The following is a 12,506-nucleotide window of genomic DNA, read 5'->3' as shown; positions in this document are numbered from 1 at the left end:
ATTCGAGGCCAGAGGTGGTCAGACAGACAGACACAATCCGGCAATCGAACTGAGTGGACAAGGGCCTTGACAAAAAAGGTAGGCACAGGCTTGTTGATTTTTATCTGAAGTGTGCTGAATTGGATGATAAAATTAATGTTTATTCAGTGAAATTGCCGGTAAAGGTCTGTTTTGATTGAGGTGAAATTTGCATGACAATCAAAAGTTGAAGTAATGGTAAAACTAAATTCTTGAGAATAAAGAGAAACTTTGAAGTGATGAGAAACATTGAAGTAAAGAGAAACTTTGAAGTGATGAGAAACTTTGAAGTCAGGATAATGAAACTTTGAGAAAAAGGCAGTACTGAGTTAAAAGGTCATATGGTATTTGTTGGTAAAAGAGAAAAGAGACCAATATGTGTTTAGGAAAACACAGGATAATAGGTTACTGGTAATTTTATGGTGTACTAAGTGTCAAGTTCACGGGTGGAGACCCCCTACCTATTGGAGACGTCCATTAGGGTCCGCCGGCGTGCGGGACTCCAGACTGACCATCTGCCACAGACTTGGGACCTTGGTTTAAAAATCGGTTATGATCAAAAGATCATTTTGGGAGACACTTATTTGTGAAGAAAAGGTTTAATTTCGGACAAGAAAGTCCGACAGAGAACACCTGAGGCTGTCAGGGTGTTTTAAGTGACTCAGAATTTCAGGAAATAGAGTCAGAAATGGTTTTGTGGCTCTTGCTAAACTGATTGGGAAGGAAAATCAGTGTTTTTTGTGCTGAAGTAACAGATCCGGCGCGGTCTGAACGGAAGAATCAGCTGTACCAGTCTGAGTGTGCAGCTTTGATAAGGTTAACAGATCCGGCGAGGTCTGATAGGAAATCAGCTGTACAATTTTGTTGATTCTGAGTGTGCAGCGTTGCTGAGACTAACAGATCCGGCGTGGTCTGACGGCAAGAAAAAATCAGCAAACGGCTGATACACTCACATGAATTTTGGTGGATCAGGTGAGGTCCAGAAGAATATTCAAGGCAGACTGTGTTGCTTTGAACGTTGATAAACGATCGAGGAAGAATTCCCACTGGGTCTGTGTCTGTGCGTGTGGTGTGTGTCACAACATACGCAGTTAAGAGCTGGGCGCTGTCCCTTCTTCTTTTTAGTTTCAAGACACGCAGAGTTTTGGTTTCACTTTACAGTTGAATTAGGAATGACTGTGTAAGGCACAGTTTCACTTTTGACTAGGGAATAATATGCTTACTTTTGGGTCTATGAAAACTGAATTTACATGGGAAGGGGATATTTTGCACACAAAGGCTACTTGTTATGGCGAGACAGTAGAGAGACCGTATGAATTTACTTTGTACTATGACACAACAGATGAAAGTGTCGACACAGTCCTTTGTTACTTTTTCGGTCTATTTCAGGGCCTAGTCGAACGGTGTGAAAGAGAAGGGACCACAGATTGGGAGCCAGTTGAAGACACGCTAGAGTACATGGAATGAGTGTTTTTAGCGGAGTGGCTCTCGTTTTATATGAAAGAAACTAATGTCTGGGTGACTGCTTAGTATAATCACACAGACAGCTTTTGGGTGCGGTCTTAGTTCCTCTTTTTGTCTCATTGTAACTGCGCACTTAACAGGCTGAGGCCTACTTCCTGTTTTACAGTACAGAGTGTGCTGGTCTATTCTGTCTTAACTTCTGGGAAAATATAGAGTGTTGAGACACTGACTGTTGAACTGGAGACAGTGGATCTTGAGTTCGACGTCTTACTTTGTTTGTGCAACAAGAGAGAGTTTTAAACTTGCTCAGTCTTGAGACTGACTGGGCCTACTTCCTCTTTCTCAGTGAACAGCTGTGGGCAGCTGAACTAAAGCACTGAGAGAATAGAGTGTTTCCAGCAAATAAGTGGCTGGTTTGGTGCATTCACGAAGTGGATGCAATATTGAGATTTTTGAGTTAAATAACTGTTGCTGGTTTTGTGCATACTTAAGGTGAACGCAGCACTGGGATTGCTGGGTTGACTATTGTGTTTCACCAAGGGAGTGAAAAAAGGAAGTCACTGTTGGAGCAGCTGAACTGCATCTGACAGTAAACAGGAAATCTCGCCGAGGAACTCTTGGCGGGTGGAGTCAAAAGCTGCCATTTTGTGAGTTTTAAGTAAGCTGCCATTTTGTGAGTTTCAGAGAAACAAGATGGCGGACAGCTCAAGTGCGACATCCAGTGGACAGAGAATTTACAAGCCACTGAAGGATCAACTGGAACAATTAAACAAGGCCATCCACATGGCTTCTCCAGGAGCAACTAAGGCAGCAGACAAAGAATTCAGAGCAATGAAAGAATATGTGAAAAAGCTCTGTGTGGCCCAAAACAGAAAAATGGAGGACAGAGAACCTCTAGACCTGGTCTTCAAAACTGAAGGCGGGAACTGTGAAAGAAGATTAAAGGATCTGAAGCAGGAAACACTGAGACGCTCAGTGAATAGGAAAACTACGGCAGAGATGTCATGTCTTATTCAGGAGGGGAGGTCCAAGGGCCAGATGGGCAAATTGGCGCAGTGATTAGTGGGCTCGCAGATGTTAATTTGCCGAGATCCCCACCCACAAGCCAATCACCTGGTGCACAAACACGGATGTCACAGAACATCCCTATGGAGGGGACACAGGGAGCCTAAGCCAGAGCTGTAGGCCCAACTTCACCTTCCCAAATGGTGGACCTCATGGAGCTAGAACCACTGGACGCACAAGAGGAAGATGGAACTGAGGATAACCAAAGTGTGAACTCAGACATGAGACATGAGGTGTCACAGAGCAGAACCTCTCACACACCAGGAACAGATAACATGACATTGCCAGCAGAAGAGCTCCAGAACGTGCAGTACACCCCTTTGCCGAACCCAGGGAGAAAGGAGCAACCTGACTCCCATAAGGAGGCCGGCCCGAAAGGGGGCCAGTGGAAGGGGCAAGTGCATGGCGAAATGTGTGAGAACAAAAATGCACTGTCAGAAATTTTGAGAATTTTGAAGCACTGAGGTTGAGTTTTCTCCGTGCTTGGTGCGCTGTGAGGACTTATATCACGGTTATAAGTCCAAAGTGTATGCCCTGGAGGCCAAGAGTTGTGTGAAGAGAAGAACATGACTTAGAAAAGGACATTTAGGGTCACATTTTCTCTAAGATGGGGAGAATTGTCCCATATAGGTTTGGGTTGTTTTTTATTTTAATAGAGGGAGTTTTATTAAACATGGACATGTCTAGAATTGGGTACTTTAAAATGGTAACAGTGCACTTAGAAATCCTGTCAGGTGATGATGTTTTGTGTTTTGATGAGCTAATAATCAGCTCTCTTTTTCTCATTTTTGTTCTAAGCAGGCCTGGAGGAGAGTGAATTAACAGTGCTGTAAAAATTTCTGGACAAACAAATATAAGGTGACTTTTCCAGATTATAATTGGCTGAGGAGGAGTCTACCGGTGGGGACCTGATTGGTTGTGAGTCTCTGTCTAAAAGGATTGTAGCGACTCAATCCAGTCCAAGAGCATAAAGAACTTTTTTCCTAAAAACAAAACAAAATGAAACAAATGAATGAGCTCATGTTGCTGAGGGTGGAGAATCTGATTTTTGCGCGGGAGTCTCCGCTGTCAGCAATACCTGTGTTTTATTTATTTATTTATTTTTCATTTTTGTGTGTGCTGTGAGAATTGTTAGAGGTTTCAATTGTTTTTCTTTGACTTGCTCTTTCTGATTTTTGAGAAAGCATGTTTGATCAAATACTCTTAGGAAAGCGTGTTTTGAGTGATTCTAAGTTTGTGAATGTTGTGAGTACTCGATTTGAATAATTCTGTGTGATTGGTACCAAATAATAAATAAGTGATAATGACTTAGAGTGCGTGGACAGAGGAAGTCTGAGAGAGAAGTGTGTGTGGGACGACGAAGTTTAGGGAAGGATGCAAAATGCTGAGGAAAGTATTGTGTGGATGATGCTACAAAAACTGAGCTGAAAAATGGTGATATGTGTGGAAAACAAACAATAAAAACTGTTAATTGTCTTGAGGTCTGAAAGAGCTCGGCTAAGCACGCTGAAGATTTTGGTGTGAATGCTTGCAAATGCAAAAGAGCTTAGTATATTTAAGTGTGTGTGCGTGTACTGAGGGTACATTCTTTTTAGATCAACTCTTAGCAGAGTTACAGAGGGTTTATGGACTGTAAATACAAAACAGGAGTTTGTTTAAGTCATAAGAGCAGATAACAACTCAGTGAGATAAGAAGTGTGTGCGTAGGCAAACTGCATTGTGTGTGCGTCAAACAGGAAGTCTGATTATAGCTTGTGAGCTGGTGAGAGACGTTGCAACATGAAAACAGAGGAATTAGAGACTGACTGCCTTAAGAAAAGTAATAAAAATGATATTAATTACATGTTTTAGTGTGTCAATACAGGTGGACTCTCCTCAACCTGAAAACATGAGAACAGTGGCCAAAAGAATAGATTAACAGAATTGGGATGAAAACAGGCCAGGGCTTTTGGCTAAAATTTTACAACTTGACCTCTTATTGTGTCCCCATCCTAAGAAGAAGCTTAAAGGACAGTTAATCTCCTGATGAAGACCGACAGAACATCATGGACTTGAAGATTAAATAGCAGGCAAAAGACAGTGCAAGTGAAGCATTCACACTCACGACGATTGATGAGTCCAGCAGCATGAAAGAAAGCACGTGATGAAAACATCCACGGTGAACTGCGGGCTGGTAAGAACAGTGTGACATGACTGTTTGAAGGCACTGAATGTGATATTTTGCCAGGCTATGGCTTGACCTGAAAGAAAAGACTGAAAGACCAACGGAGAAGAAACAGAGGAGCAGAAAGATCTGAGTGGGACTGTGTTGCTGGAGATTTTAAGGCCACACAGGACACTGTGAAGAGAGGGTAAGGGACCAATCAGAGGTCAAGCCCGGACGAGTTCGAGCGAGAAGGTACAGGATATAATTGGATTGAAAATGGAAGCTAAATCATGGAGGTTTAGGATTGTCCACCACATTACAATAACAAAAAAAAAGGAAAGTGTGTTTTATGATAATTGAAACGAAGACATATTAGATGAAATAGAGAGATGCATAAGGTATATTAAGGTTGTGTTGATTGTTAACCCAAGGAAAGTGTGTGAAAAGGAAAATGTCTCCAGATTGGGAAAGGGTGAAACTGCAGATCACCCCGAGCCCTTGATGGATACAAAATGAAATATAAATAAAATGATGTAATAAACTATTGTATATTAGTAGTACAGTAGCATACTGTACTATACTAATAGAATATTGTAATATACTATTGCTGGTATATGAAAAGATAATAACACTAATAATGACATATTATTAATATGAAGAGGCACCTTAGTCAGTTATGATGTGAAGTTAAGCTTAAGGTTGCTCAAGCCTGTAAAGTTGTAGAGAGACCATATTGGATTCATCAGAGCCACAGAAAGGAAGTGGAGCTTGAAGCCCAGACCACTGGAGATTCACAAGTGTAAGGGGTATCTCACCGGTGTCAGTGAGTTCAGTGGTGAGGGAGGAGTGCTGATTGAGCTCAGCTCGCATTAGCATTGCATTAATTATAGAACCTATAGCATTGATGTTGCACTGAGATGTTTATTAAAGTAGCAGGCCTCAGAGTAACCTTTCTCATTGTAACCTCTAATCATTTTATACACATTGCATATTGTGTTTATTAAGAAGTGTGTTCTGATTGACCAACTCGAACGCCTGAGGTTGTTCCCTAGCCAGAGGACTGCTAGAGAGGGTCAGAGAAATGACACAAGCAAAGGGTGGTGACCCTCTTTTAAAAAAAGAGGGTCAAGAGAGGGAGTGTCAGGATGAGGGAAATATTTTGCTGCTACTATTCATAACCATCATCATTATCATTACATTAATCATCATTTCATCAAAGCATTTGTTGAAGCTGTTGGCATTGCGGTGAAACTTGTGTTACAGGTGTTGTCATGATCATATGTTGACATTTGTATTACAGGAGCGGCCATAATCATTGTGTACACACAACATTAAGGTTAAAACAGCATACATGCTTACAAAACACATATAATACATATAATCTAGGAACAGGCCTGAGCAGAGGCCCGAATGCATTCAGCTTCTTGTTGTAACCTGTTGCAAGTGAGTTTGCTTGGTAACAAGTGACCAAAGATGTGCTAAAAGAAGACAAGTCCATGGGGACTTGAGGGGTCTGAAATCATCGCCATATTTGGAAAGAAGATGCTAGAAAGAGGAACTTCTGTGTCTGCAATTAGCTCTAAAAATATTGATCATTGTCTGTACAAGATGCAAATGATGTTCTTAGAAATACAAAAATATGTTATAGAACGCAAGAGGAGGCGTTATACTCCGATGCTATAAAAACCATTCTCTGTGTATTTTTGGAGAAGAACCCCGCAGATGTGATGCTGTGTGCTTCTTCCCACGCGTGTGTTCAATAAACTCATCTGTTTGATTGCATCCTTCTGGGCCTCTGATATTTTGTTTTGGTTCTCAATATCTCAAATCGGGACAAAAGGAATTTGGACATATATGAATCTAGAGATCTGAACCAATCTTGTGGCGATTTAGTTGGGATCATTGAGAATAAATAATTTATTTTTGGTAAGACCATCATTTTTATAGCGGCAACCCTTCCCATGAGTGATATGGGTAGACATTTCCACCTAGCCAGATCGCCTTCTACTTTCTTTAAAAGCGGGATGTGGTTTAATTTAGTTAGATCTGCAAGCTTGGGAGAAACATTAATACCTAAATATTTTATATTTCCCAATTGCAGTGGAGTAGAAGAGGAATTATGGAAGGAGCAATTAATCGGAAGGACTGTAGATTTTGACCAGTTAATTGAGTAATCTGATATTCTTGCAAAAGAGTCTATCAATTCAATCACCCCAGAGATATTGGTTTGTGAATTTTGGAGAAAGAGTAGCACATCATCCGCATAAAGGCTGATTTATGTTCCACGTTCTTGCATTTTATGCCCTTAATTACTGAATTCTGTCTAATTGCTGCTGCTAGTGGTTCAATAAAAATTGCAAACAGTGAAGGAGAGAGTGGGCATCCCTGCCTGGTGCCCCTCAGGAGACAGAAGCTGGAGGATGTCTGGTCATTTGTTCTGACACAAGCTGTTGGGGAATTATATAATATTTTTAACGAGTTGATGAAAGAAGATCCAAAACCAAATTTGTGTAAAGTTGCAAATAGAAATTTCCAGTTAACTCAAACGCTTTTTCTGCATCTAAAGAAAATATTGTAGTTTCAAGGTTTTTCCTGTATGAGTAGTCTATCAAATTAAGTAATCTACGTGTATTTGTTGATGAGTGCCTACCTTTTATGAAACCAGTTTGGTCAGGATGAATTAAGAGGGGGGTTATTTTCTCTAATCTGAGAGAGCTTTGCAGATTATTTTAAGGTCTACATTTATAAGGGATATTGGACGATAGCTTGAGGGATATACAGGGTCTTTGCCTGGTTTTAGCAGGAGATTAATGTTTGCAGAATTCATATTTGATGGAAGTCTGCCATTTTCTTTGATTTCCAACAGCGTTCTGTAAAAAATTGGGGCTAAAATTGTCCAGAATTCTTTGTAGAATTCTGCAGGAAAGCCGTCTGGACCTGGAGCCTTATTATTGGGCATACTTATCAGGGCTTCCTGGAGTTCACCTGGTGTCAGTGGCGAATCCAATGCCATTGCTTGAGAGTCTAATAATTTTGGGAGAGTTATGTTGTCTAAAAACTGATCAATTTCCTTTTTAGATGGGTTTATTTGTGGTGAATACAACGTTTTATAGAAATCCCTGAAAATGTTGTTTATTTGTTTCGGGTCATATACTGTATTCCCAGATGAGTCTTGAACAGCACATAGAGTTGTTTTTTCTTTATTTATTTTTAGCTGGTTTGCTAGAAATTGACCGGATTTATTACCATGTTCATAATTTTGTAAGCGTAGTCTTTGTACTAAGAATTTTGTTTTTTTATCAATTATCTCATTTAATTCTAGTTTTGTTTTGCGTATTTTGTTCAATGTTTCCTGATCTTGGTCGGACGCATAGGCTTCTTCTAGTGATTTGATGGTTTTTTCTAATTCCTGAATATTTTTGTTTTCTTTTTTCTTTTTATGTGATGAGAAAGAAATTATTTTACCTCTCATCACAGCTTTCCCTGCTTCCCATAAAACAGAAGCTGATGTTCCGGGAGTGTCATTAAAGTCTAAATATGAAGTCCACTCTTTTTTAAAATATTTAATAAAGTCTTCATCTTTAAGCAGTGATGTATTAAATCTCCAGTTTTTACTTGGCGTAGTATTATTCTTGTGCATTAGTGTTAAAGATACAGGAGCATGATCGCTGACAGCTATAGGGTGAATCTCAGTGTCTGAAATGTCACTCAGCAGTGAGCTGCTGACCAAAAAATAATCCAGACGAGAGTAGGAGTGATGGACATGTGAGAAAAAAGTATATTCCTTACTGGTGGGGTGAAGGGAGCGCCATGCATCGCAAAGACCAAAGTCGCTCATATACTATTTGATTACATTTATGGACTGCCAATTACGCTGAGTTCCTGCTGTATTGAGCCTATCCATTTCTTCATTTAGTCCAAGGTTGAGGTCGCCTCCAAGAACAAGTGTGCCATCTAAGTGTTCAGAGAGTGCACTGAAAAAACCGTGAAAGAATGAGGGATCATCAACATTTGGACCATATACACTTACAATACATAGCTTTTTATCAAGTATAGATAGTTTAATGATTAAGAATCTGCCCTCTGGATCTATAACTGTATCGAGTACTGTGAAATTAATTTTTTTATGGATTAAAATTGCTACTCCCCTTTGTCTAGAATTATAACAAGCTGAGAACACATTAGGAAACTCAGGTGTTTTAAGTTCATTCGAACCTCTAAGAGGTCTGTGGGTCTCTTGTAAAAGCACAACATCTGCCTGTAGTTTTTTGAGTTGGTTAAATATTTTTAACCTCTTTTCTCTGGAGCCAGCTCCATTTACATTCCATGTAACGAATCTTAGTGCACCCATAGATGTCTGTGTATAACTAGGGGTGTGCGCTGTGTGTGTCGCTTAGACAGGTGGAGAGAATACATCACTTGTTCGTAAATAAAAAGAGGGGGAGAGAGAAAAAATGTGTGGTGAGATGCTCCCTGAGTCTGACTATGTGTGTGCATATTTACTAATATGAGTACGCTTGGTTTAAGTGTGTGTATCCTATACGACTGTGTGCGCTGTCTGATGTAAATGTGCTGCCGTTGAGCGCATGGCTGTGCGTGATCGTGCTGTGCGTATGTGTTGAAATAAAGGATGTTGTTTGTGGATGAGTGTGGAAGCAGGTGATCGAAGCAGTGAAAGAAAGAAAAAAGAAAGAAACCAAGGACAAGGGTGAGCAGCATAAAAACAAGAGGGGGAAAAAAGAGAACAAAAAACGAGAAGAAAAAAAAAAACATCCGGAAACATTCCAATCAAACCATTGACGGAGAGTGACGGTGTTAATTCTGCTATGAAATCACACCTAAGATGTGATTTGATACTAGTAAGTTAAACAGATGTTAATGCAAGTTCGTGTGAGTGGGTGGGGAAAGGGTGTAGCGGATTCTTATCTGGTGTGAAGTTAATACAGCCACGGAGTGATGTCGGGGTCGCGGTGGAGTTGTCCGTCCACGTACAGCCGGTCCACAGCGATGACAGCGCGGGAGCCCTTCTGGATAAAGCTGCGTCGGATTGGGAAGAGGACCCTGCGTCGTTCCAGGATCTCTTTGGGGAACTGGTCGTTCACGCTGAAGTCCGTTCCTTTTAATTCCCTGCCGCGGCTTTTCACCTGTTCCTTTTGTTTGTAGTGGCCGAATTTGGCCACGATAGGACGTGGTCTCCCGGCCGCAGCCCGAATGGGGCCGAGGCGATGCACCCTATCAAAGACGATGTTCTTCACCGTGTCCTCGGGCAGCTTCAGGTGGGTTTTGATGAAGCTTTTTACCGTGGTCTCCGCGTCCTCTCCAGCGGCTTCTGGAATACCAGAAAATACCAGATTATCACGCATGCTACGAGCTTGTAGATCTATAACTGTTTCTTTTATTTTTTTATTTTCTCTATTTAGCTGAGTAACATTGTCTGTGAGACATTTCACCGACTCCCTTAGCGTGGCATTTTCAGCAGCGAGCGTTTCCACCTGCTGCTGGCTGAACTCCAGGGACTCTCGCAAGGATTTAAATTCCCGGTGAAGAATCTCCACCAAGGACAGCCTTGCATCGAAACTGGACAGTCGTTGGTCGATTGACTCCAGTATGTCGACAATATCTTTGCCGGCTGGCGATGTTGTGCCGGGGGAATCTGCCGGGCGAAGTCTTTTCGACGACGGCGTCTCAGGTTTGGCCGGGGAAGCTGCACTCTGAGCCTTCTTCATCACGAGATCCTGGAAGTACTGATCAATGTAATCTTGGAGAGCCTCTAAACTCTCCCCGTTGTTCTCCAGGGTGTTGGAGATGATTTAGACAAATGTTGTTAGTTATAAGACAATTGATAAGTGTATTTGGTTATACTGAAGCTTAAAGGAATTTATTCAAATCTAAACTACCATTCGCTTTAATTTTCCGCCAAAATCTCCGGCGTCTGACGTCAGTTACAACATGAGTCGCTTACCTTGTCCGTCACTTCCGTCACTTACCTCTCCACTTCCGTCACTTTAGGGTTCATTTCAAAATTTTAGTTGTAACTTTTAGAGCTCTGCACGGTGAAGCTCCCCAGTATATCTCTGACCTGTTGAAACCTCATGCTTCATCCCGAGCACTTAGGTCGTCAGGTCAGAGGTTACTGGTGGTCCCACGTACTAGGTTTAAAACACGAGGGGATCGGGTTTTTTTCAGGCACCAAGGCTGTGGGACTCCCTGCCGTTGTCTTTACGCTGTCTAGACTCCATAGACTCCTTTAAAAAGCAGCTGAAGACATTTTTATATAAACGAGCTTTTAATTAATTTTTTCACTGTTTTATATTATTTTATTTGTATTTCTGATTTTATTGTGAAGCACTTTGTGATTTTATCTTACTAATGTCCTGGACAGTCCTGGCCCTCTTTATCAGTTTATTGCAGAAGCAATCACTTCAGCATAAAAATGTCCTCAGTAACGTCTCGCACATCCCTAAAGACCTCGGCTTGCCCAGCAGATGGAGCCGACTTTGGCCCGTCTTGTACAGAGCATGAGTGTTGTGTGACCCGTCCAATTTATTGTTAAGGTAAACACAGAGGAATTTCTACCTTTCAATCACCTCCATGCCCAAAACATGAATGTTCACCAGTGTGATGGGTGACAGTTTCTTCTGGTTCTTTGTATTGCTGATGTTGATGTGCAGGTGGATGAGTTCATACTAGATGTATTCTGATTCTGATTCTGGCAGTGGTGGTGGTTGTAGGGCTGGTTGTTGTAGAGGTGGTGGAAGTTGTAGGGGTGGTGGTTGTTGTAGGGGTGGTGGATGGCAGGGGCGGCAGTCCTGTGCAGTTGACACTGAGGTCACTGTTGGTCCCAGTGGACGTGAACGTCATGAAGCCCGGCTGGTTGGAGGAGATCTGGCTGTTGATCCAGGTCTGGTACTGGGATACTCTGGTGTAGACTCCTGGAAGATTCGGCCTGGCACAGCCTGTTCCAAAACTGACGATTCCCGCCTGAATCCAGCGACCGCTCTGCTTGCTCACCATTGGACCTCCTGAATCCCCCTTTGAGAGCAGAAACATTTACTGTTAGCTGAGGAGAAGAAACTGTAGAAGGTGAAAATGTGCCAAACACAGGTAACAACAATCACCTGACAGGAGTCCTTTCCTCCTGCACTTAACCCAGCACAGATCATGTTGTCAGTGATTGTTCCCACTCCATAGTTACAGTTACACTGCCTGTTTCCCACCACGGGAACCTCCACCTCCATCAGGTTTTGTGGAGAAGGAAGCGACACTGAAGGGGTAAAAAACAAAATCTGTTTAATAAACAGCGTGTGGATGTGTTCACCAGAGATGGGCAGTAATGCGTTACAAGTAACGGGTTAGTGTAATCCTATTACTTTTTTCAAGTAACAAGTAAAGTAAGGGATTACTATTGCAAAAAAGGTAATTAAATTACCGTTACTTTCCCATAAGCACGCTGCGTTACTGCGTTACTAAAACCGTGATTTTTTTTTGTGTCTCATGACAATGACGTAAGCGAGTGTGACGTTCGTGGCAACAGCTGTGTGCAGATCAACAATGGATCATATATCGAGTGCGGGAGAGAGTATGAGCGTGCAGCGTTTAAAGCGTGGAAGTACTGACCTTACTTTGAGTTTGATTCCATAAAAAGTGACAAAAACAAACCGCTGTTCACTGCGTGGGAAGAAAACTTCTTTTTACAGCGAAAAAACCCCTAAACTTCCGAGCGAGCACCGAGTACGATGCCATATGAAAGTGAAAGTGCCCGATCCTTCCACTGACCGCTACGACACACCTGCACCAGGGCAAACCTCCGCCT

The 12,506-nt window shown here is 41.8% G+C and overlaps 1 protein-coding gene across 1 annotated transcript in view; it reads right to left on the bottom strand.

Annotated features, from left to right (window-relative positions):
* LOC134626805 (transmembrane protease serine 9-like) overlaps window positions 1-12,506 on the bottom strand; it is an 88,166-nt gene that overhangs the window by 35,044 nt on the left and 40,616 nt on the right. The window contains 2 exon segments of the mRNA XM_063472727.1: window positions 11,464-11,767; window positions 11,803-11,957. Of these exon segments, the coding sequence (XP_063328797.1) occupies window positions 11,464-11,767; window positions 11,803-11,957 (459 nt within the window).

This window comes from Pelmatolapia mariae, linkage group LG4 (genome assembly GCF_036321145.2).
Source record: "Pelmatolapia mariae isolate MD_Pm_ZW linkage group LG4, Pm_UMD_F_2, whole genome shotgun sequence".
NCBI lineage: Eukaryota > Metazoa > Chordata > Actinopteri > Cichliformes > Cichlidae > Pelmatolapia > Pelmatolapia mariae.
Note: the sequence above shows the minus strand (reverse complement) of the source record. Positions and strands in the feature narration are given on the sequence as shown.